General features: G+C 36.3%; 1 protein-coding gene across 1 annotated transcript in view; it reads left to right on the top strand.

Moving 5' to 3' along the window:
* LOC107670737 (mineralocorticoid receptor-like) overlaps nucleotides 1–26694 on the top strand; it is a 77131-nt gene that overhangs the window by 28163 nt on the left and 22274 nt on the right. The window contains exons 3-4 of the mRNA XM_016463456.1: nucleotides 13721–13848; nucleotides 25553–25669. Of these exons, the coding sequence (XP_016318942.1) occupies nucleotides 13721–13848; nucleotides 25553–25669 (245 nt within the window). The remainder of the gene's footprint in view (nucleotides 1–13720; nucleotides 13849–25552; nucleotides 25670–26694) is intronic.

Below are 26694 nucleotides of genomic sequence, written 5' to 3'. Positions count from 1 at the left end.
TGTATGATTTATAGAACTGTTAGTTTTTTTAGACTAACCGTGAACCCACAGCAAAATTATTGTGAACATGTCCATGTAGGTTTTGTTGCAATCTGACCTACAGAGGCATTATATGGAGTGTGGCTCAGTGAGCATGCTCAGATTTAGAGTGGCGCTCTGTGCTGACATCACCTAGAAATTGCTTATCCAAGGTGACATGTCTACCCAGCAAAGGGCAGATAGTGCATCGCTGCAAATATTTCACCTTATTAAATATACATCGATAGGCTCGTGTTTTTAAGGTGGTTTACCTGAGACAAGGTTACGCTGGCAGTCAACATTTCTAGACTGAATGAGAGTTGAAATGCTTCTAACACAGAGAGGAAAAACGGATAGAGACAGATCGGAAAAAGATACACAGAAAAAGAAAACAAAGACATAAATCACAGTGGAATGAGAGCGAGAACAGCAAATATGTTCCTAGAAAGCATCCTGAATCTGTCTAAGGCACATGGCTTACACGTGTCCCAGTGTGTGACGCAGAGTGACACATCAGGTGGAGTGGGCTTGCTGTGGGCATCGGATGTGGCATTGACCCTAGTGCCTGTCAGACTGGGTGGCACTGCTGCAAGACGATGGATCTCCTGCTGTGATAGGTTTTTTTCTGTGACATTTAAACACTACAAATATGTTTTTTATCACTATGTTGTGCTAACATTTAACTTCCCAGAATAATTTCTGTTATTTATCCTTACAATGAAAAAAATGTTAACCTTAACAATATGCTTCATGTGGTAATATCTAAACCTTGGTCTTGTTAAAAAAAAATTCAAAGATGTTTATATAAATTTTAACAGGGGCTCCAACGTTCAATAATAGTTAAACTTAGATTAAGATAGTCATTTAAAATGCCTTTAAAAAAATCTGAATTCCTTTTGACCCTGCTGAAAGTCATGGTATAATTCACATACTGCCTAAAGTCTTTCAAATCAAATTGGTTAAAAAGTGTAATGAATTCACCACAGTCGATGATGGAACCACTTTTATTTAAATAAAAAATTTAAGGCAGCAAGTAGACTTACGTTTGTAATTTTGTGCAATGTAATGCACTTTCTCCAGTAGTTTCAAAATTCAAAAGACATCTTAGATCACATTTTGATACCAAAACACACACACACACACACACACACACACACACACACACACACACACACACACACACATATTTTTAAGGGACCTCTTCCTAAAATACAAAGGCAGCTTCTGTATATTTTCAAACATTAAAACCCATTTAGACTATTGTGTGTAAATTATTTACTGTGATATTTTAAACAACTAAATTCAATAAATGGTTTTTATGATGTCACTGTACTAAAATACATTTTTAAAACCTGGAAAATCTGTACTGTTTATTAAGTTGACCGAATATCTGTGATAAACACCTGTTTATTATTATTATTTATTTTATTTATTTAGTGTTTTTTTTTTGTTGTAAAAAAAAAAATGAATAAAGTCATGATTTCTGACCAATTTCTAGAAAACATGATTAAATCAAATTATTATTCAGTTTGGCAGCGAAAATCATTATGTTAAACATATTTAATTAATATTTTTAATGCACACTTTAACTATGGCCCCGTTAAGCTGCGTTTAGACGCGTTTAGCTGTATACGCATACATTTTGTATCGTATAGGCGTTTTGTCCACACGGATCCGGCGTTTTGGGAGAGTGAAACAGATATTTTTTGAAACCGGGTCCCAGAGTGGATAAATCTGAAAACACCGCCCTTGCGTTTTCGTGTGGACAGCGAATCCGTATATTTTCTGAAACGATGTCGTCGTCAGCCCACGTCTCGCACCAAGTCAGACACCGCTACGTCACGTAACAGCAACAAAAACATGAACAAACACTGAACGATTGTCTTTTTATTAACTAACATTAACACAGATTAATAAATGTATTGTTCCATGTTCGTTTGTATACCGCGCACAAGGTTTATGCGCATAGTCCAAGTCTTCTTCTCTGTTTTTAGTGTATCTCTGTGGCAGAATTACAGCGCCACATGCTGGTCTGGCATGTATACTACATCGTTTTGTGTCGGTTTGGTGGCTTCGTGTGCACGCAGATATTTCTTGAGACGAGGGGAAAAAAAAGATTGGATAGGGAAAGCTCTGGCTTCGTGTGGACGTAGCCTATGGCAACCCTAAAAATTATTTTTGTTGTAAATATTTCTCCAACCCAAGACCCTAGTTTGACAAGATCAGTCTTAGATGACATCTGTTGACTGTTTCATGCTAGAAGTCTTTTGAATCCAATGAGATGGTTGATTCTTCATCCTGCAAGATCTCCTTAGCATCTGCAGACACACTTTCAAATGATGTTGCCCTCAAAATAATGATGAGGTGATTAACAATTAATCATGATTCATTAAATCAAGAAGGATTTATTGTTGTTAGTAAGCAAAGAGAGCTATTTTGAGACTTTCTAGTGATCTGTACGTACATGCTTCGTAAAACATCTTGGACAGGTGTAGCATTGTTCTTTAAACTGCCATATGGTGCAGTAATCCTCCATCATGCACATACTACACCGGAAAAAGGTCATGAAAAAAGGACACTGGCGGTCCAAAGCGACATGTGTGTGTGATGTTCTGATAATGTTCTTTTACGGTTTGTACCGTAATCTCCAAACTCTTTGTACTACAACTCAAACAATACCCCATTAGGATTTATGCATTTTGCTACAGGCTAAAATTGTGTTAAATGTAGACACAATGAGAAAAAATCATAACTCATGGGACTAATATACACAAAGGGGGAAAATATAGTTTCGCATCAGTAGAGCTGATATTCATCTCTGTGAGATTGATATCCACTCATGCCTTTATTAAGGTGTGAGGCAAAATCCTGTTTACAATTTTAATAATAAACCTGGTTAACAGGTACATTTTTTTTTTTTTCTGGTTCTGAAACCCAGTGGCTCTATTCCCAAGTCAAGTACAGTTGAACTTGAGAGCATACACAGGCAGCTGGCTCACATGCTGTGAATTAGATGGCTTAAGTCCAGTGGTGCTCCTTCTCACGGCTATGTTTGTGTGTGGGGGGGAGGAGGAGATTTCTTGTGGTCATGGTTTCATATGCAGTAACTCTTCACAAGCCACCGGTCATTAACCATGCGTGCCATAAACACACGTGACAGAGGAACACGAGATATAGAAAGATAATACAAACTTAAGTGACAACATTTCTGCCATGATTGAAAAATGCATTCTAAAATGTGGATGTAACTTTACATGAAAACGGTTAGTAAGTGATTTTTTCCACACCAAAATCTTAACACATTACGTCTTGTAGCTATACTTTTGAAACAGTGAGTATTTTAACAGATTTGGAGACATTATGTCACTTGCTCAGCAATGGATCCTCTGCAGTGAATGGGTGCCGTCAGAATAAGAGTCCAACAGCTGGTAAAGACATCACAATAATCCACAAGTAATCCATCAGTTAATGTCTTATGAAGTGAAAAGCTGCATGTTTGTAAGAAATCCATCAAGTTGTTTTCTTCTGACTATCTGATTCTTCTGACTAAAATATGAGTCTATAATCAATAATAATGGTTCCTGCAGTGAATAGGTTCATCCCCTGTTGTCCACTCTCATCAAAATCCACCAACATACAATATTTGTTTAGAAGAGTTTTGGACTGTTTTTGCTTGTAAATGATGCTTGATCTGTGCATATTTCTCTCCTTATTCAGACTAGACGACTTTTTCACTGGAGAAAGCAATATTATGAATAAAGCATTCGTATTTTAACCAGAAGCAACAGTTTGAAGTTAGAAACATATTTATGATGAATTTGTTTCCTACAAACATGCAGCTTTTCACTTCACAAGATGTTAATTGATGGACTGGAGTCAAGTAGATTATTTGTGGATTATTGTGATGTTTTCATTGGGTGTTTGGACTCTCATTCTGACGGCACCCATTCACGACAGAGCATTCATTATAGAGTAAGTGATGTAATGCTAAATTTCTCCAAATCTGTTCCGATAAAGAAACAAACTCATTTACATTTTGGATGGCCTGAGGGTGAGTTCATTGTCAGCTAATTTTAATTTTCAGGAGAACTTTTCCCTTAAGTTAATAAGGCAGTAGCAAGTGACTAGTTGACTATAGGCATAATTAAACTCTATGAGGAGTGAACACCAAAAGCAGGTTTTAATTAGTATCTCATTGAACAGCTTGACCTGTCATGTCTGAATAGAAATACACAGCATGGCAGGTGACTCATAACTCTAATGCACATCTGTTGCTGATAACGGCTGGTATGATATTTTGACTCTTCTTCTTAGCAGGATCGCAAACTCAATCTTATAACTCATTGGAAATGTCCAGTTGCTGCCCTTGAGCAAGCCTTGTTCAATGAGTGTGTCTTTATAGCTGTGTGACACTGGCCTCGGGCCGGACGGTTTACAGTGAGCACGCACAGAATGTCGCACGCCACGCTGTCCAAGTGTGGCTCTGAATTACCAGCCGGCTGTCAGACGACTCCAGCAGAGGCACAGCCCCGTCTGAACTCCATTGTTTATTGTCTCATAACGTAAACACGCGGCCAGAATGCAGTCTTCAATGAGGGTGGGGTAGTTCGCCGGTCTGGATGTTGAGATGGGTGACTTTTTGGCAGTGTGTTTGTAAGGTAATTTCAATTTCAAAGGGAAATTTCAACTTTTATATTCTTCAAAGCCTCCTGAAATAAAAATGTATCAGTTTCCGTAAAAATATTAAGCCGCACAACTATTTTCTACATAATACAGGGCAATACAGTAGGAATAATTTTGTATCTGGCTGGATTTAAAGCCAGATACAAAATGACGAGTTATGAATGAATGAAACGCCTTTGTCCGCTTGACAAACAGTGTCTCTTCCGCGGCTCGGTACGCTGTCAACTCGTTTTTTTTTTGTCTCGAGTAAGACTCTGTATGACATTCACGTTACATGATTTGACAGATTTTTACGTAGAAAGGGCGACAGCGCACCGCATTAAAAGAAATGAGCGGTTTTCATAACCGCTGGCCAAATTCAAAAATGAAACTAAAATTCAATCATCTTTGAGAGCAAGGGGACCCTACGCAGCTTGCGTACTTTGCGTATAGGGAGGACCGGCTCTGGTTTTAATGCTTGAATTAGGTGCTACATGTGGTGTTTGCTGAGGAAAACCCCTAATAAGAGCTTTTTGTGTTTGAGATAGAGCCCCATATTTTTGGAAATCCCTATCTGGATCACACAGAAATCTGATTACGGTTTTAACATATTCATTGCTTTGCATAACTAAGCTAGTCTTGCTTTTTTAAAATTTTTCTTTTTCTTTTCTTGGTTGAAATATGGAAGCCCATTTCTGCCAAAAAAAGAAAAATGCTTAGTTAAATCATAAATATGACATGAAAAGTCGAAATTATGTCTTAAACAGTCAGAATTATGACATAAAATGTGTCAATTATGACAAAAAGTCAAAATTCTAAAATAAAAAGATAAAAAAAAAAATATATATATGTCATGTTGAAACTGAGATAAAAAGTCATAATTACGGCATAAGTCAAAATAATAGCCAAGTCAAAAATGATTTTTGTCATTGACTTTTTGTAATAATTTCACCTTTTCCTCTCATTATTATGACTTTTATAGAAAGTCATAATTATGACTTTTTTTTGCCAAGGCTTGATTTATTTATTTACTTACTATCTGGAAGAAATGGCCTTCCACAGTTGAAGAGCTGAAGATCCCAGGATTATTTAAATTTCTTTTGCTCCATGAATGAGATTTACTGATTGCTTTTGGCTGGAGGTGGTATTAGTGGGAGGGGCATTGTCATTCTAAGTGGGATCTGATTGGATAAAAATCTGTATAGTACTGTATACTGTAGATGAGTCATTATTATTATTATTATTGATCGTTTTTCAGGAAGATAAAAAGACATTAATTTTTTAATGTGTATAATTATTTAATGTTTTAATCGGCTAAATTTACTAAATTGAATCTGGCCTCAGCAAACTTCCAGAGGGGTCTCAAGATAAGATAAAATATAACAAAACAAGCATTAAAATAAATTTAATCAACTTATTTTATACACTTTTCAATAAACGTTTTTTTTTTTTCCCCCTTTAAAGAACCAGCGTTTCCACTCTTTTGAAAAACCTGGATATACAAGTAGCCTAATTAAAAAAAAAAAAAGTAATATAAATTAATACAATTGTAAAGCTCCATGGGATTTATTTATTTGCTAATTTACTTACATATTTTAGTAAATATACCTGTTCTTGTTATGCCAAGCGCCAAAATATTTTATCAGGTTTATTTCGTTTTTTTTTTTTAAACCTTTGTCCTTAATTGTTATCCAGTAAATTACAAACAGCTGGAAAATTCACAGGGCCTTTGATTACTGTTGAGGCCTTGGATTCAAAAAGGTTGAGAACTACTGCATTAGAGCATGTAGATAACCGTAAAGCTAACAGACATGGACTAAAAGCCACAAAACTAAACGTTTAATCTTGTTCTTCTTATTTGCATATAAGATTAATATCTGTATGGTTGCCTTATGTAATAAACCGATACAAACTTTGCCCATAGTCATAATAGAGATAATGACAGGCAAGGCTGGCAGCAGGAAACATCATTGCATCATTGTTGATGCTTTCAGACTGTCACATCTGGTGTTGACCACTGGGGGTATTATGTGAGATTCTGTCTCCGTGGCTCTGCTAATAGATGGCTGTTCATTCTCTGCCAGGCTTCGACACACCCAGGGAAATAATATTCATGCTGATGAACATCAGTTGATAGGTGAGGTGTGTTAGGTGAGTAACACAAGATGAGCTTGCCCTAAGTCATTTATTAAGACAGCTTAAAGCTTTCTTGCTATAGAGGGCATAATAACCAGCATAAGTGCACAGCATCTGAAAACTGGCACAAAATTAGTTAAAAAAAAGCAGTCACTTTTTACTATTCATAAATCTGTTGTATTGCTTAATTATATAGGATACTCACTTAAGGATGCAAAACCATTCCATGTCACTAGAGTGAGTTTGCTCATGCTGTCTGCCCAAGGGAAGATATAACCTGTGACACTGTAAAGTCAACAGTTCCTGTATACCCAGTTTTTCCCTTATTTTCACCTAATTTTTTTCAATTGCATCACATGTAAGTATATGAGTGCTTGAATAAGTGGAAGCCAAATGCAACTGTATTAAATTAAGGCTGTCAAATTCATAGTTTACTTGTTTGTCAGTCTTGCCATACCTGCAGGGCTCATGTTGATGGACTGAAGTATCTGTCCTCCCTCACTGTTTACATGCTCAACACTGTAACACAACAAGGAATCAGCATGAATCTAAACGTTTTTCCACTTAAAGTCAGATCCAGCACTGCATTTCTTACAAACTGCACCATGCAGTGAATATTCACGCCTTGAAATCACTCGTACTGTGCAGTAATACATTAATCCAATCTTTCCAAACGTCTTTTACATCAAATGCATTCAAGGAATGAAGTTCTTGCACTTGCTCAGTTCTTCACGTGAAGGTGCTAAAGCAGCAATACCAGCTTCTATGTGCCTTTCTCTTCTAATGAGGCTCATTGTAGAAGATGAGAGACATTCTAAGTTAGTAAGAATGTTCCTAAATACAATTCTTGAAAAAAAATCTCAAGAAGTTCTCAAGTGTTATTTTTTCTTAAAAAAGAAAGAGAAAGAAAGAAAGAAGGTACAGTACCTTTTCAAAAGGTGCTAATTTGTATCTTTAAGGTACTAATATGCATCTTTTAGAGGTAAAAAAAAGGTACAAAAGACTACCTTATGAAAAGGTAGCACCCTAGTGACAGGTTTTTTTTTTTTGAGAATGAAGATCACGACAGTATTTGGTGTTATCTGATTATATGGTGGTTCTAGTTGAAGAGTTGCTGATCATCTCAATGAAAAACACCTCGCAGGGCATATTTTTTTTTGTGCTGAAAGCACAAAAAATCATTATAATAATTATAAGTGTGCACACTATTTTCATTGCAACTGGCTTGACAGGAGTTCAAATGGTTGTTTTAAATTACAAATGGTTATTTTCATTTTTTCATATTTTGTGCTTCCTCTAAGAATGAATGTGTCCTGTATCTGTATGTGTGCGTGTGTGTGTGTGTGTGTGTGTGTGTGTGTGTGTGTGTGTGAGAGTGCATTGTGCTGAAGTTAAAAACAAGGTCCTATTGGAACATCTTTTTAACATTTTAAACATCTTACCTTCTTAAAACAAGTAGGTAGAAAATAAAAAAAATAAAATAGTAGTTAAGTTTATTAATGTTTTTGAATCTGGTCCCTGAGTCATAAACATCTATGCTATTAGCCTGCTGTAATTAATATGATTTGCATAATTTATTTAGTGAAATGGACAGACAGTGTGTGAAAATGAGCAACATTCATAATTCATAATTTTGCATGCACAAACTAGTAGAGTATACAATAGATATCATTTACTTTATTATTTTCATAATTTGCTTTGAAAATTCTAAAAGAAATTAGTTGCTCTTTTGGAAGCCTGAATTCAATTTTTTTTTAAGCAAAATAGCCTTTAAATCTATTTCATAATTAGTTTCACAGATTCTTTTTACCTCAAGTAATTCACAGCTCCATCATTTACATTTAAAGAGCATTAGAGGGGCCTCTGACCCTTTGCTAGATCCAGGTCTTAATAGCTCTCTGGGGATCCATAATTCTCCGCGGGCTGATCATAATTTCCCGCTGCGGGCTGGTCTGCGTGGTGCGTGGAGTGGGTGCAGTGATAATGTTTAGACTGTCTCACTTTGGTTATGTAAGCCATTTGTCCTCTCCCCTGTTTGTTTTACCTAATCTACCTTTAGCTTTTGCCGCATTCCAAGTTGTGTTACATAAATACTCTAGACTGGAGAGGAGGTGGCTGTCGGTAAGTGCGGTCGCTGTTTGCACAATGAATGGTGATCCTCTTGAAAGTGAGCAGGACCCATTTTCTCTAGCCTTTCTCTTTCTGGCTTTGGTTAGCATCTGTGTACTGTGAAGTCTGATAACTTTACACCCACCTTAACTGATAGAGAACAGCTCTAACAGTTTAAATTCAGTGTAACTATCACCGCATGTTCTATTTCTGCCCATTGCAGGAGAAAGACTGCTGCTTTAGCGCTCTGTTGAGATTGATACATGACAGCTCCAGCGCAGTGCATTCGAGCAGTTATATGGTTTGTTATTTTTGTATTCCTGATCCATCTGTCAGTCTTCTTTCTCAACCCTGCCAGTATCTTTCTGCAGATCTCAGCTGATGCAGCAGCACGTAAGCAGCAATAAATATTCAGAATCAAACTAATATAGCGAATACCCAAACTCTGCATTCCATTACCCTTCCTGTAGTTTCCAAGCTGAGCTTGAACATAATGTATTATATCCTTATTTCCATCCATGACCGGCAAGTGATCACTACCATTTCAATTCACAATTGCTTCCTTTGAAAGAGTTTAGGTTGTGTAATTGCACAGGGAACAATACGCATTTACGTATTAGGGTGCAGTATCATAAAAAAATTGCTTCCTGTTTATGTCCATGATACTTGGTCATTAAACATACTGTATTATGGCTCTTGCACCAACATAAACTACAGATTCTGCTTAACGAATGCAATTGGGTCATTCCTACTGTGCAGTATATTTTTAAGCAATCATATGTATTGGACAGAATATAAAGTTTGCAAATTTAAAGGAAGGAATAGTAGATGTTAGATTAATCTCTTTTATCGTAATATCACAATTAAATGAAGATAATTGCAATACTTTGGTTGAGTGGATGTTGCTATTTTTGTTATTTATTTCCCTGGGGGCTTTGCAGTAACCCATATTCCAAGATAATATATATATATATGCTTTCTCTAATCAGAAAATGCTTTGAGAATGTATTTAGTAATCAGTTTTTAATGATTCTGTGTCCTTAATATTACTTACTGTCCTGTTGGTCTTTTGGAATATTCTAAAAAAAAGAAAAAAAAGAAAGCCAGATACCATCATTCAGGAAATGACATCAATTTTAATAGGAACACGAACTTCAGTAAGTACAGTATTAGCAAGGAATTTGATGAATTCTGTGATGTTTTGTGGTATTATTTGTTCTGTCTCACTCTAAAGTATTCCATTCTGTCGATTAAAATTAAACTTACAGACATTATGATATTAAAATTCAAAATATTGTTAAATTAACTGCAAATTAATATCCTCATGTAAGCTAACTCTCAAACCCTCATTGATCTCTTCTAACATGTTCATTTGTGTAAATAATGGTATTTAATAAAGTGCCTGATCTTGACCAAAGCAAAGTCTAATATGTCCTTATAAGAAATGTTGTCTTATATATATATATATATATATATGTTCAAGTTACAGAATTCAAAAGGCATTGCATAACAGGAATGACAGAATTGTCATATTAATGGTCAAAGAGGGCTTCTGCATTTTTGCATTCTTGAGTATTTCAAGCAAACTGCTTGCTTACAGATGTATTTCTGATTTTTTTAAATGAAATCTGAAGATGAAAAATCATATCTACAGAGAAAGAAAAGAAAAGAACAGACCCAAAGCTAGAAAAAACTGCTGTTTGATCTGAATGCATGCTGAGTCCATTCTTATTAGACTGCAATTGTACATAAAATAAATGAGAAATGCGAACACCTGTACATAGTTACAAGTGTCCTCACTTCACCCCACACCTTTTACTTATTACATTTCTCATGACATGTCTGTTTCCAGAGAATCATTTCAAGCATTGCTTAATGTGTTTACATGCATCTTATACAACATACAAGATGTTGTGTTCTTTTATCAAGGAAAGGCCACAAATAGCGACCAAAAAAAAAAAAAAAAAATGTCAATTTTGAGACTTTGGGCTCTTTGTCATTTCAAAACGTGTTGTTTCAGAGAAAAGAACAAATACAGCTTTTATGTTATTGCACTTTATTTGCATATAAAAGCTCAAAGTTTATATGCTTTATATGCTCAAAGTGGATCTCCACTTCAGTATACAAAACTTTGTTTTATTCCAGTTTTATTCCTATCTATATTCTGAAGGATTTTACAGAGGGGTTTGTTCATACTGTCTATTATTTGCCCGATTTTATATTACATTTTATTCCTAAAAAAATTATGATTTTTTTTCCTGTCAGTTGACAGTATCTTCTGATTTATTTAGGGATAAAAAAAAAGATATTTAAAATCCCTACTGCAAAAACCTTTGACTCGAATGTGGGCAAAATGAGAAAGAAATTTTGAACCAGTGATTTCTGTTTCGGAAATGTATGCAAATTAGTGGAAATATGCCATATATTAGTGGATATAATATGATATATTAGTAGATATATATGATATATTAGATAATGCCTCATTTGCAGAATTTCAGAAACCTTGCAATACAAAAATATTTGCAGTTCTTATAGTAATCAATCAAATATGAATGTATGGTAGTATCATGTAGTAGTAGTATGATATCTATTTTTTACCCTATTCTTGAATCAATCTGTCCATGTTTTGATTTCAAAACCAGAGCAAATGTCAAAGAATTAAACATCTAACGTAAACACGGTTTATTGCATTTTCAGGTTTTTATAATGAGCTGGTTTTTTTATAGTTATCAGCATTTGTTGTACATGTAAACTCACTCATTGACCACAGAAGTAAGGGTCATTTCAATAACACACAGAGTAAATGGCGCAAATGGAAGTACAATTCAGAATCTAACTTCAAAATGCAAACTTTTTCTAAGAGAGGTGAAGCAGGTTACCCAATCACTTCATTATTTATACCAAAAAAATACAAGCAACATCCATCAGCTAAAGTTGTAGATGTTAATTAGTGTTTTTCTCTCATGCACAAAACACAAAAGCAGCGTTCTAGCAGTATGCCGGTCATAAGGGCGATCTGTTTCATAACAACCAACACTGACCTACTTCCTGCAAAAGCAGTCACCTTGTCAGCCCTTTGTTTTGTCTTTGTCTTTTTTACTCGGTGGCAAGGAACGCTCAGTGCAGAACAAGAGAAACGGAGGGGCTCGCTGAACAGTTTAATACAGCCAGACCTCTCCACATCATGCACAGCGAGCGTTGCGGTGCCGCCGGGGCGATTAGCTCACCAGGGCCTGCCAATCGACTCCCTTGCTAGAGACCCCTGCTAACCGGCTAACAAATTGAATGTGTGTTTAGACGGACGAGGGAGAATTAGATCAGCCCTCTCGACTGTGTCAGAAAGATGCGGTGAAGTTACTACCCGCACCAGGCCTTGAGAGGGAACGTGCCTCTGAGACGCAGAGGCTTGTTAAGACTCAAGGATGTTGTCAGAATGCTAACCAGACAATTACCGTGCACTACTGATTAAAACGAGAGCACGCTCATTATCAAAGTCGGGGCGGGGGACGTACGTGCTAAGCCTATCTTGCCATTAAAGTATTGTTCGAGTCTTACTGTTGGATTTAAACGAGCTTCGTTTCTCCTGCACACCATAGGCGTCTTTCAAAGGGTGACATGTCAGGTTTCACTGGGCAATTTAATCAGATTTCTGCCAAGTCAGCCAGACTATTTGGAGTATGTGCTTCATTTTCAATGTGTCAATTTCATTTTGGAGGGCACGGGATATAAAAATCTCTCTATTTCAGTTTCCAGCGTTCTCTCATTTTCTGCCACTTAATGTTGCTCAGTATTTATTTCTGTGCGCACTGCTTTTGTGGGCTCCAGTAGATTAGGTATAAATCGACTGCTTTGAATGTGGCGTGTTATATATGGGTGTGTTTGTGTAGATGGTGTACAGTCGGTTTTTTGAACAGACCATTCTTATGATCTGGAGCAAAATGGTGAGGCATACGTTATGAGTCAGTGACATATGCCGTGCCCTTTGGGTGCCCAGTAACAATGTGGGAATTACGTGATTTCTGCAGTGCTAAAATCATTGGGCTCAAACGGCCCTGCAGAGCAGGACAAACTTAGCTCAGACCTGGGGTGTTATTTATGACCATTCTGTTATTTTTGTGCCTTTTTTTAATGTAACAGTAGGCGGGTAAATGAAATGGTTTTAATTATTTTTATCTGCGTTTATTAATTTGTTAATGACAATTTACAATGTATTAATTAAAATTCTGTAATAATTGATTAATGATCATTTGTGGTTTAATAATAATAATAATAATAATAATATAATAATAGAACAACTTCTGTCTGCTTTTTCAAAAACATGTGCAACCAACATGCAGAAAAAATACTTTGAAACATGATAGAAAATACTGATTGTGTACACTCAAATGTATTTAATGTCAAAATATGTATCCTATATTTATCACAGGATCTTTTTAGAGTTATGTCATTTTAAAATGTACAATTTTGTATTATATTTTATATAAAATGACACAATATGAATTGACACAAGGTTACATTTTTAAGGACTTGGCACATTTTCTTTGACCCATGTCTGGAATAAAAAAGCAATTTGTTGATTAAAAGAGTATTATTTACTTCCATTTGCATTGTTTCTGATTTTCCAGCAATTTTCAAATAATTAAAATAACTTAAAATAGTTTAATTCCCACAGTTACCCTTGAACTGCCAATGCAACACAGAACCATGTTGAGTTAAGTCATTAGTGTGGTTTGTCACCTGCACCTGATGTCTCAAGTACAGTTTACAGGTACAATTTTATTTGCTCTTATTTCAGTGCATCTTTGAGACACACGTCTTCAACAGCCAAAGTGTGTCTGGTGTGTGCAGACGAGGCGTCAGGATGTCACTATGGGGTTGTTACATGTGGAAGCTGTAAAGTTTTCTTCAAAAGAGCAGTAGAAGGTAAGACTCATCTATTTTCTCACTTACAAACGTGTTCTGTTGTGAAATGTCTTTATGTCTTATTAACGGGATGATTCCTTGCTGAAAAGGCCAGCTTAAAGCAGCATGAATTCCTGCCTGGTTTATGCATAATATTTCAAGAAGCTCTAGAGATTGTAACTATTCTAGATGGCAAAACTATGCGTTTGGATTTAAGTGATTCAAAAGAGATTAATTCAATTATAGATTACACATGTGGATTGTATAACTCATCAATAGTTCATCTAAATGAAACAGATGTACATAAAAAGTCCCATATAGAGATATAGTAAACTAATATTTGCCATACACCACACAATACTTTGTAGTGCATAAATGTCATATATTTGTTAAAGTAGTCCTGGCCTGGATTTTAACCCTCTAAATTTAGATAACAGTGTCCTATGGGATAATTCACATTTTATAAGGGGAGTGAAATGTTGTTACTGCTTTTAGTGAAGTTGAACTTTTAAGTGGGACATTTGTATTAGCTCTGACGCAGACACAGCACTATCACAGCCTCTTTAGAAAGGTGCAAACTGCTGATTAAGCCAATAGACACATCCAAACTCCACAGAGCATGTAGTGTATAACAGCTAGGGGGGAAAAAGTGATCATCAGCATCTATTTAAAGAAACACCTGTTTGTACTCAAGGCATTGTTGCTGTTGTTTTGCCCTGAAGAAAACTTTGAACTTTTTGTTTATTTATTTAGATTTAGATATAAAGATATAAAGATTTTTTTCTTCCAAATTAACGCCTATGGAAAGCATCTGTGGTTAAGTAAAAAATTACTCTGGATATTCCTACACTGTAAAAAATGATTGTGATTTTAACAGTAAAAGACTGTAAAAATGCTACAGTAAAAACCTGTTAATTGGCTATAAGTAGCTTTCCATACTATATACGGTGAATAACTGTAATTACATTTAAGTATTTCCCTTCTCAGCTCGTGGAAGAGCTGTTTGTGATGAGCTTTGATTCATCATGTGACTTTCTCATCACCACCTGTTTTTGGTGGTTATCAGTATTACAATGGTTCAAAACAGATATTAGTACTTTAATATGCTGGTTTATTAACATTACATCAGTTAATGAAATACGTTTTTTTTATTGTGAATTTAAGTTAAGTCTGTAAAACCTAAAATGTTGCTACCATATTTTTAACGGTGAAGTTCTGGCAACCACAGCTGATGGTATTTTACCGTAAATGTCACAGATTTTTTTTTTTTTTTACAGTGTAGTCTTAGCACTTGTTTCTCATATACTGGACTAGTATATTATACTAGTAAACAGTATTTAGTGGTTAGTTTGAGTTGTATGTTAAATGTTCCATCTAAAAATTACAATTCTGTTATCGACTACTCACTTACCTCATAAAATGTTATTCTTCAAAACAAAAGAGAAGATGTTTTTAATAAAACCTGAGAGATTTCTGTTCTTCCATTTAAAGTCTAGTAATTAAATGACACAAGAACCGGTGAGGTTTTTCTCACATGTCAAGCAAGTACAGTTGAGGTTTCATTTACGATATTTGATGTGCTCGATGTATGTCTGTTGATCAGCGCTTATACGTGAATTAAACCCTGAATTAAATCTGTTCATCATATAAAGTGATTGTGTCTTCTCAGAAGACCTGCATTAAACTGCTTGGTTCATATGAACGTTTACAATGTCTTAATACACTTTTTGAAGTGTCAATCTTTCAATGGAGGGACAGAAATCTCTCATGTTTCATTAAAATATCCTCATTTGTGTTTCAAAGAAGAACTAAAGTCTTATGGGTTTGGAACCACACGAGGGTGAGTAAATGATGACTGAATTCTCATTTTTGTGTGAACTTTCCCTTTAACTCGTGGCTCTCTGGAATTCTTGATTCTGATGGGTCAAAATATTTTTGTATAATGACCTAGTTTCATGTTTCTTGTAACACATTTCATGTCCATTTATTTATCATTTGTTAATCAGCGAGATAATGTACAGTCAGCCAGTCGTTATTGGAAAATAAACCATTTCAGGATGATACAGGACCCCTACTCCTGAGGGTTTGTTTTGAGATAATGGCCAGCTGACTGTATGTCATCCTGTAACAATTACTACTAAACTGATTTAGTAATTTATAGCAATATATGAAGTTATTAAATGTTGGAAAAATGTGTGTTTATATAAAGCGTTCTCTCAGGTTGTGATTGTTCCTCAGAGCCCTGAATGAGGTCACACCTCAAGGGCATTCAGAAGTGCAGCCGCTTTTCCAACACCACAGCAGAGGTAGTGCTGTGTAAGAGTGTGCGCTCCATTACCTTACCTGACCTCAGCCTAGTTACCATCTGAGCAAGACAGAGAGAGAGAGAGAGAGAGAGAGAAGAAAGGAGGGAGGAGACAGAGAGAGATCGTGAAGAGTGAGCGTGAGCAGTAAGATTGGAAAAGGATAAAATGATAGTCAGAGTGAGAGAATAGACAGAGAGAGAGGTCTGTTTCAAAACCTAGCCTCGCTTCCTGCTGCCTACATAGGCAGCTACTTTCTAAGGCAGCATCCTAACTGTGTTGGAAGCTCATAAGAGACTGATTTGGAATGCTTTACGTAGGCAGTAACTCAGATAGGGGGCAGCACAAGGGAGATTTGACAGGCAATTGTTTTTAGTGGAATTTGTGATTAGCATGTTGGTAGCCACTGTAGGCATTTCAGATGGTTTTGGAACAGAGCAAAAAACAGCCAGAAGACTGATATTTAAAGATGTATGAGTCGAAGTAGAAGAAGTAGAGAAGATTATTGTTTTTTTCAACCTTCACTGTTTTTTGAAAGGCGGAAAGGTCTTGACTGCTCTTTGTGATATGAAAGAAAACTGCTAAACTCAGGCATAGATGCGAAAAAAAAAATTCACAATATATTGCAGTCAATACTTAACAACCTCTGTTGTGTAGTTCCTGAGCTGCGTGAATAATAACTAATAGCAGCACAAACACTTATTTCTCTGGGAATAGTGTGAAGTGGCCATATGGTACCAACTAATACTCAACAGACTTTTATTAGGAGCTCTACAGCTGTTCAGTCTGAGGACTAAAATATTTGTTCCTTCATTATGAGAATCTGTTATTACATTTGGCACTAGGGATATACCGGTTTCACTGTGTTAGTTTAGCTGTAGGATAGGGCTGCACGATTAATCGCATGCGATATTTAATGCGCATCTTGTCAGAAAGCCGGTTCTGTAATCAGCGTAAATCTCCATCACCTGCGTATATATATATATACACACACACACACACAAATACTATAAGGGCGAATTGATTAGGATTAATTTGAATTATATATCATATAAAAATATAAAATTAAATTAAATGACATTTATAAAATTAAATAACATTTCATTCTATAATTTAAATCATTTTGGATGTTAACATTTTTTCAGTATGCAGACTAGAGAGATGTTTGGACATTCTCCCTGCTGAGCTCTGGCACAGCACTATTTCAGTAGAAAAGGTTCATTTTGACATTGGCTATGTTTACATTCACACTTATAATGTGATTAAGGCAGTCCTGAAATTATGTTAATGTGATTATACTCATAATTAGAGTAACCATAATCGCAGTATATAGGCATACTATATATACACTTTCACCGCATTTCTTCCTCTCTTCCACTGACCAAAGTGCACATGCTTTTGCTGCAGAGGGAAAATGTGTTACGCTCATGCACAGCTTAGAAAACTCGGGTGCTCAGTAAGTTTAATGCTGCTCAATGTGAAAGCACGCAGGTGATGGAGATTTACCGCTGATTACAGAACCGGCTTTACTGATAAGAGGCGCGTTAAATATCGCATGCGATTAATCGTGCAGCCCTACTGTAGGATTTGGGAACTTGGGGATGGAGAGGGACAAACGCTAAATGATAGGAATTCACATTCAACATTTACAGTGTTGTAGCTGTTCCTGATGTTTTTATAAAGGCATGTGTTCACCCCTTTTCGACAGTGCTGGTGCCAGAGCTGGTGCCCGATTTGGAGGCATTCTGTTTTTGACATTGGCTATGTTTACATTCACACTTATAATGTGATTAAGGCAGTCCTGAAATTATGTTAATGTGATTATACTCATAATTAGTGTAACCATAATCACAGTATGTAGGCATATATACACTTTCACCACATTTCTTCTTCTCTTTCACTGACCGAAGCAGGCATGCTTTTGCTGGAGAGGAAAAGCACGTTACGCTCACGCACAGCTTTGAAATCTGGGGAGCTCAGGAAATAGAGTTTATGCTTACAATTTTACTGGATATGGCCATCATGGTCAAAAACACTGGAATGCAGCCATTTTTTAACTGAAAGTTCACCCGATAATCATTTACTCACTCTTAAGTTGTTCCAAACCTTTCTTTTGTTCTGTTGAATGCAAACAAAGTTATTATAAGGAATGTTGGTAACTAAACAGTTGCCGGTAGCCATAGTATTTTTTTCCCCATACAATGGAAGTCAATGGCTACCAACCACTATTTGGTTACCAGCATTCTTCAAAATATCTTCTTTTGTGTTCAACAGAAGAAAGAAACTAATACAGGTTTTAACAACTTGAGGGTTAGTAAATGATTACAGAATTTATCACTTTTTGGGTGAATTATCCCTTTAGGCACTTTTGAATAATCAAAATAATGGCAAGTAGCATGTAAACAGGATTAACGAGGTTTGCTTATGTCATGTAAAATCTTAATCCGAGTAATTTGTTATTCTGATTATTGCAAATAAACACTATAGGCACACATGTATAGTCACTGCCATGCCATCAAGGTTTTTAAAGTTGGAGATTTACTTTATTGGCAAACTTACAACAGCCTAGTGAAATATGTGAGATGTTTGATGCAGTTGATCTGTCCAAAGTTTTCTCATCATCAACACATTCCCTCATCACTTGTCCGTTTCAAACTCCCAAACCACAGTCTGTAGCTTGGCTGTGATTTCCATATGGTTTTTTTTCAGACAGCTCAGCAGATGCTTATTATTCAAAAGCCATCAGTGTCTTGGCATGTCATCATGTTTAATGATACTCAGTGTCAGTCCTGCACAACTCATCATTTACAGGCTTGCATTGAACTTGGCTAGACTATTGTGAAAAAATTAAGTTTTCAGAAGAGTTTTTAAAACTTTTCTGTTACTTGGTAAATATAATGCTGAAGAAAATTGCACTGATTAAGCACAGAGCTTTAACGGGTCTACAGTATATGACAGTTATTTTTGTATTGTGTATTTGGAAAGGAAACATCATGCATCAGTAGAGGGTTAAAGAGTGAGAAACTTTGAGGATTTTTGTGGAAAAACAATAAAGAAAGATTAATTAAAAAGACAGAATGTAGCACCCGATGCCCCCAAGTGCCTAATTCCCAGAACACGTAATTATTGAATGATTTCATTGAGAGGGAAAATAAACTTTAACTATTTCCATCTTAGAGTAAAAAAATAAGGCAATTGTGAAATACATTTTACAATAAGAAAGTCACATTATAGTTACACAAACATACAATATAAAGCCACAATTGTGAGAAATAGGGTTTTTTTGATACAGAAATGGCTTTCATAATTTATAGCCCTAAGGATGAATTTAAAATATGCTTTTAATGACAAAAAGTGAAACTCCACAAACTTCACTTTGTCTTGCTTGTGGCTGACAGTCAAAACATACTGAAATATGCCAGAACTCAGAGTGCTGTGATTGGTCAGTGAGTATTAAAGGGCCGAACAACTATACAGTCCATTAAACAGGTCATACAATCCCTTTTTCCTCACCTCAAATAACCCCTCTGTGTTTGCCTACAGCACCACTGCTTTCAGTATCTGCCATCTCTTCCGCCTTCTGGGTGATACCTTTGTTCTTTGACATCAATGCAAAATGAGACACCCTTTGTGTTTAAGCAAATCGGATGACGGCTATCACATTATGGCATCTGTGTTTCCAACATCAATATATTTTGGGACATGGGTCGTGACCATGTATTATTGATACGGTTGAGGTTATGAAAGGCTTTATTCTGGTCAGTTGGTGACAGATGTTTCTTACTGTATCCATTTATCATCATAATCACAATAACTAATTGTGAACTATCTGGCTTTATTAATCTGTATGTTGCCCTCAAGGCAGCCCTAAGCCTAATGTACAGCAAAACCAGAAAGAGATTAATTTCCATATACAGTACAAAATTTCCACTGAACGTTGTATACAGATGAAGCAGTAGCTTTTCAACCTTGGACCAGATACAATTTATAACAGGAAAGCAGAGGACTGCAAAGTGCAGGAAGTGCATGTGTGGAAATAACAAATGATGAGAGGAAAAACTGTATTTTCATAAATGATTACAGCTGCGTTTTGGTTTGTAATTTAACTCCCATGCGTCAGTTCACGCAATAATCCCTCTGAAGACTGCATGTGGACGTGTTGGATGAACACAGAAAATAAGACCTGCAGTTTACATCAATTAAGAAAAACATATTTACTTACTTTAGAAACTGAAATCGGTAATGTCATTAAATGAATGGGCGCTTACATTATGATTAAACTGCTGGAGATATTCACAGAGCTGGTGGTTGCTAGTAGGTATTTCTACTCAAGTTCTGTATTGGATGGTGGATCATTATCTGAACTTCGCTAACTGTCGTTGTCACTCATGGCATCAGAAGTTTCTGAAAATTGCATATCACTTTGTCACTTCAGTGTGAATACCCCTTTATACACTGAAAAAGTTTGGTGTAAGCAACACATGCTCACCCCCAACTCTTTTTGACGCACAGGGTACCCCTTTAGCATAATTAAAAAAAAAAAAAATTGTGTACAGTCGGTGCGTAAATTCAAAAATTGCCGCCAGAAGAAGCCTCACGTCAGTCTTGGTTGTGAAATGCCATTGGCTCTTGTGTGTCTTGTGACCGATTGCATCATGCTAAAGTACGCGAGTATCTTTTTGAATGAGATGTGAGCACGTTAACGGAGTGGGATCATTTTCAGCATGTAAAACCTTATGTTTTACTCATTTCTTCGCATAAAGATATTGTATGGCTTCAGAAGACTTGGAATGCAACACGACTTGTTTGTAATACTTTTATACTGCTTTTTATGGTACGTTTTTGCAATAAATACCTGTGACGGTACTTTTATTCGCCTGTTACGTGTTTTATATTTTTCAGAAGTGGGTAGGTTTAGGGTAGGGGTGGGGTTAGGTGCTCCAATCAAAGTATAAATTTATATAAAATGATTTATATTTTTTACAAATGCATGCAAACCATTAAATTAAGGCAAAAAACTGAAAGCAATGGAGGACCCTACATGTCGAAAAGGGGTACCCTGTGCATTAAAAAAATTACGCTAAAGGGGTACCTTGAGCATCAAAAAAGTGACTCCAAGGGGTCCTGACCAAGCGTAAATATGTGACGAGTTGGGAGTGAGAACGTGTTGGTGTAAGATTTACTTTGAAACAAATTTTGGAAATAAATTGCTTGTAAATTTCACAAATAGCTGACCCTTCGCCGGGAGTGTGACTGACAAATCTGATCAATCATAACGCAAATATAACTGAATCTGTCATTTTGTCCGACAAACAAAACAGACAGGAGAGTAGATTTAAGTTGGTCGACTTTAACTTGAAAAATGCTGTGTACTGACATCTTTCCGCGGTTGAAACAAGATACTTCTGATGTTCATTCATGTTTATTTTGTGCTATAACTAGTAAAGAGGAAGAAACGATCAGTTCAGGTGTCACTTGAACCGAGGCTACAGTGATCTGTCACGACACATTAAAGAGCCACAAAACAGTATTTATCGTTTTAATTCATTTAAAAAATGACAAAATTTGAAAGCTGAGACTTTTTCATACCAAAAAAAAATTATTCTAAAGACTAAAATAGTATTTTCCTGTAAAATATACTTCATTCAATAATTTTTACAATATTAAAATAATTTTTACAGTATGCCCCAAAGTTGCCGAAATAGCATTCTACAATAACAACTGATAGCAGCTTGATGTGAAACACATGTGTGGAATAGATTTGAAGTACATGGTGAAAAAACTAGATGGATGCTGATTCATATGCCATCGGCCTGTGGTTTTCTATGTTGTTGTTTACGCTAACGGCTAATGTGAAAAGGGCTTAATCCTCTTGGTCTAAATGTAGTTTAGATACATGACACTGTATTGCCATGAAAACAGATCTGAAGACTTGGCGTAAGGAGAACCGTTTTAAAAGAGAAGCTCACGTGTTCGAGTCGAAGCCAGAAATGACACGACAGTTGGAAAACAGATGAAAAAAGATGTGAATATTGTATTGCATGAGTCTCACAGGGAGTTTCCTTTTAAATGTCTGCTTAATTTCTAAGCTGACAGGCTAGGTTTTCAGTGCATCCCTCTATCATGAATGACGTAGTCGGCTAAAAGTAGACACTGGCTTGTACAGGAAGCCCCATGTTGGCTCTTCACGTGCACACACTTAGGCTGATATGATATAGTATGAGTATTACAAATTCAGCCATAGCATTAAACTCAGTGCACACTGACGCATAAGAGGGAGGTTTTGGGAACTGAATTTGTTGGATTAAAGGATCTCTACAACATTTTAGGCTAAATAGGGCTAAAAAATTCAGAAATAAAACTGACAGAATGTATTTCCATAAATATGGTGAAAGAAGAGAATGATTAATCCCAAAATGAGAAATAATTTACTCAACCTCATGTCGTTCCAAACCATTATGGCTTACTTTCTTCTGCAGAACACACACACCCATCCAAAAAAAAAAAAAAAACCCGGTTGGGTGAATACAGTACAAATATTGTACAATGCAACTCACTTTAATAAAGCACTCAGGGATTTCAGGAAACGTCCATGTGGCTCTCTGAACATTTTCCAATTGTTCTGAATGGTTTGGTGAAAACTAACCCAATATTAACTCTTTCACTGCCAGCATTTTTGAAAAAAAGTTGCCAGCCAACTCCATTTTATTCTAGCTTCAAGCATTCTTTTCTTAATCAACGCTTTAATGTAGGTAAGTTTGATAAAAAAAACGTAACATTTTGAGCAAAAAGCTGAGAAAATCACGTTTTTATCAAATATTACATATGAATCATATTCATTACGATGATCAAAGCATTACGATGACCTGGATCGACAATTCACTTGGAAACATTAGGCAGTTTTCATTTATATGCTGTTTACTGTTGATGATCACATTATTTTTCATATGCATCTGTTTACATATGAGATCGCTCGTTTCTGCGTCTTCCTCACATGTGTTTTTGATTTGGACATTCTGGACTCATTCAGGAGATGCGTAATAGCGCCCCCGATGGTATAACAGTGCAAACACGGAAACCTGGAAAATTCCATTTTGGCGGGGAAGCGTTGTATCATAAATAACAGAAAATTCCATGTTTAGCGGGGAAAGAGTTAAAGCAATTTTGACAGTAAAATAATTGTGGTAAACTTCACCTTTTAATCTGGTGCGTAGAAACACCAGGAAAAGCAGGTGAACATTTTCGCCACCTACTGGACTGGAGTGTGAAGGGTTGAATGACGCACACAAAATTTACAGTTAAAGTGGCTTCAATATTGAATTGTTTTTCGCCAAAATGTATAAAAGCAATCTTGTGGTGCAATGTACTGCCATTGTCTTAAATTCACGCAAACAGATATTTGTTAAATTATTTCCTTTTGTGTTCTGCATAATTTTTTTTTTTAAAGTTACGTTTGGAATGATATGTGAGTGAGTAAATTATGACAAAAATACATTTTACGTTAACTATCCCTTTAATCTCTATCTGACTTAGTTTTGTCTCACCAAGGAAAAGGAACACTAAGGGCATGTTTACACACAGCAACTTTGAACCAAACAAACTCTTGTGCGATTGCTTTTTTAGTGTGATTCATTTGAAGAAGTATGAACGCTGCCATCCGAATATTGGTTTGTACCAAACTAGCGGACCAGGATCAACCTTTAGTTTTGGGTGTTATTCACAAAATATAGTCATAAAAGCTGTCCAATTAGGTTGTGACCGTATCCTCATGTCTTTTGTTTTGTATCTTTAGGTTAGGTGTTAAAAATGTAAATGTTAACACCAAGCGAACCAAATGTATAATTTTCTTTTTTTGTCCGGACTAAAAGAACCAAGAAAACCAAATAACCGAAGGCATGCAAAAACATACCCACTGGAAACACAATAAAATTCTAAACTAAACTTTGAGTAAACAATAGCTAAACAATGAAGTTACATACTACAACTGTGATAGACCACAATACACACTTGCTGATATTTCTTTAAGCCAATGCACATAAACACCACACAGATATAGATCCACAAACTACAGTGCACTGAAACGCTACAATATGTGAAGTTCCCCTTCCATCCTTATGTACACAAACAGTCTCTCTGCTGCTTTAGTACATAAACACCTACACGCACACATGTGTGTGCCGATACACAAACACAGTATGGTACAGTTTATGTGTACGTGCTTCTGATGGGACAATGATTAACAGGATTTGTGGGGCAGCTGCGTACAGTGGTCAGAAGGGGCCCGAGAGTTAGCCGAACAGATTTCAGGTCTGATTTGCGTCTGTGTTTGGATGCTGAGGTGGAGGAGGGCTTCGTTGTGTTTCCTGTGTCGCAGTTTACTGTTTTTTAGAGCAAGAAAAATGGGCTTATGTAAGGGGTCATGTGATTTAGCCAGAAATAGTGGCGAGGCTACAGCTGCTGTTGCTCCGTTTGCAGATCCTGGGCTTTTTTGGCAGCTTCTAGACAGACTCGCTGCGCATTTTTTCCCTCCACCGAAAACACTCATTGTGCCTGTCTGTAGCCACACGGTCCATAAGCACTAAAGGAAAGCACGTTCATGTAATGTAGGTAGCACCAGTGGCATGCAGTTTAGCGGAGAAGTCCTTCCCATGATGCACGAGTGAAAGAGGGGGTGGAATATGGTTAAGAGAACGAAAGAGAGAGATGCACACGGCCGCGGTGCCTGGATGCGGCCCTGCGGCGCCGTGCTCTGGCCTGTGGAGCGAGTGGGTGTGTGGCGAGTCAGTGGAGCGGAATGGTGCTCCGAAACGAGAGCTCGATCCACGAGCTGTGGCCTTGGCCAAGGAAGGCTGCACATGAGGGATAGCGTCATAGCGTCCCGCGCCAAGACATCAGCCAACCCATGACACACTCAGAAACACTGTTTGGGATGGCTCATTTGTCCTCTGTGATAATAGTGCAGGGGCGTAAAGTGTAAGACAGCTGTCTCCTTTGCGTCGTATACTCACAAAGGGATGACTGTGCACGAGGAGCAGCATGCACCACAATGTCCTTGTGAAGGTCACAGTTTTGTTAATGCACGGAATAGAGTGATCTGTCTTTTTTGTATTACGCTATTAGGGCAGTAAATCAAAAATGTTAATTTTTCACTGAATTAATTACATCCTAATTCATTTTTTCAAATTAACCAAAACACATCACAATGACTTAGAAAAGCCTCCACAGAAAACTATATATTATTATTTTTAATAATTAATTATAGAAATTAATTGGTTAAATTAACAGTCCTATAAACAAACCATTGTCCATGTGAACCACGGAAGAGCTCATTCCTAATTTCTGTAACAATTCCTACAGAAAAAAAAAAAAAAGATACATAGAGTTTTATAGAGATCTTGAACACGTTCTCTCTCTTCTTGCAGGTCAGCACAACTACCTTTGTGCTGGGAGGAATGACTGTATCATTGACAAGATTCGGAGGAAAAACTGTCCAGCATGCAGAGTACGGAAGTGTCTACAAGCCGGGATGAATCTTGGGGGTAACTGAATTTACTTACTATGGGACTAAAAACTGTTGTGAAATGATATGAAACAATTATACGGGCACACCTGAGATCATTAATCTTAAAATATAAGAAATATATCCAGAATATAAAAAAAACACAAAATGTTATTGTGAATGTTATAATATGAGTGATTGCCTTTTTTTAGTGAAGATTTACAGTTACAGAGAAATCTTTTCTTTTTTTTGTCTTTTATTTATCAAAGGTAAGTGACTTAAAAGAACATATTGAAATATGCTTCACATACATCTGTGCTTTCAATATAATTGCAACACAATTTGAGCAGTACTCAGTGAGCTGGAAAAAATGACCAAGGTAGATGGTTTTTAAAAAGACAATAAGCGAAATACAGATGAAGTCATTTGGTTGTTTGTGTAACAAATGCTAGCCAAGGGTCACACTAATGGGGGACACCTTATTATTATATTGAAGATATAAAACTATTGATAAACTTGAGAAATCAGTACAGCCTCAACAAACAGTGTACATCACTACAGCCATGTCAACTCCTGAAAACAACGAATTAGGCAAACATTAACTAGTGACTCCAAACAGATGAAAAAACACAAAAATACTAGCAGAAAAAAAAAACAGTGAAGTTTCATCATGTGCATCTGTAATGTGCCTAGAATTGCAACTAGGGATGCACCGATACCACTTTTTCCAGTACTCGCCCGATACCGATACTTTTATTTTTGGTACTTGCCGATACCGAGTACCGAAACCAATATTTTCATTGCATTTGTAAATTTTTTCAATATTGGGTACAGAAACCAAGAGTATGTATAATGTTAGTTGGTTAACTTCATTTATCAAATAGATACAGTCAAACCTTCAACATTTCTCACATTATCACAGTTTATTCGCTATAGTTTAGAAAATGGTAATAAAATATGACAAGAACTCAGAGTTAAACTGTGTCAGAACAAATTATCTTGATAATGTTATATAACTTTGATAGAAAGGTATGTAATGGATTACAATAAACCAAAAATTATTCA

This window comes from Sinocyclocheilus anshuiensis, unplaced genomic scaffold (assembly GCF_001515605.1).
Source record: "Sinocyclocheilus anshuiensis isolate Anshui unplaced genomic scaffold, SAMN03320099.WGS_v1.1 scaffold145, whole genome shotgun sequence".
NCBI lineage: Eukaryota > Metazoa > Chordata > Actinopteri > Cypriniformes > Cyprinidae > Sinocyclocheilus > Sinocyclocheilus anshuiensis.
Note: the sequence above shows the minus strand (reverse complement) of the source record. Positions and strands in the feature narration are given on the sequence as shown.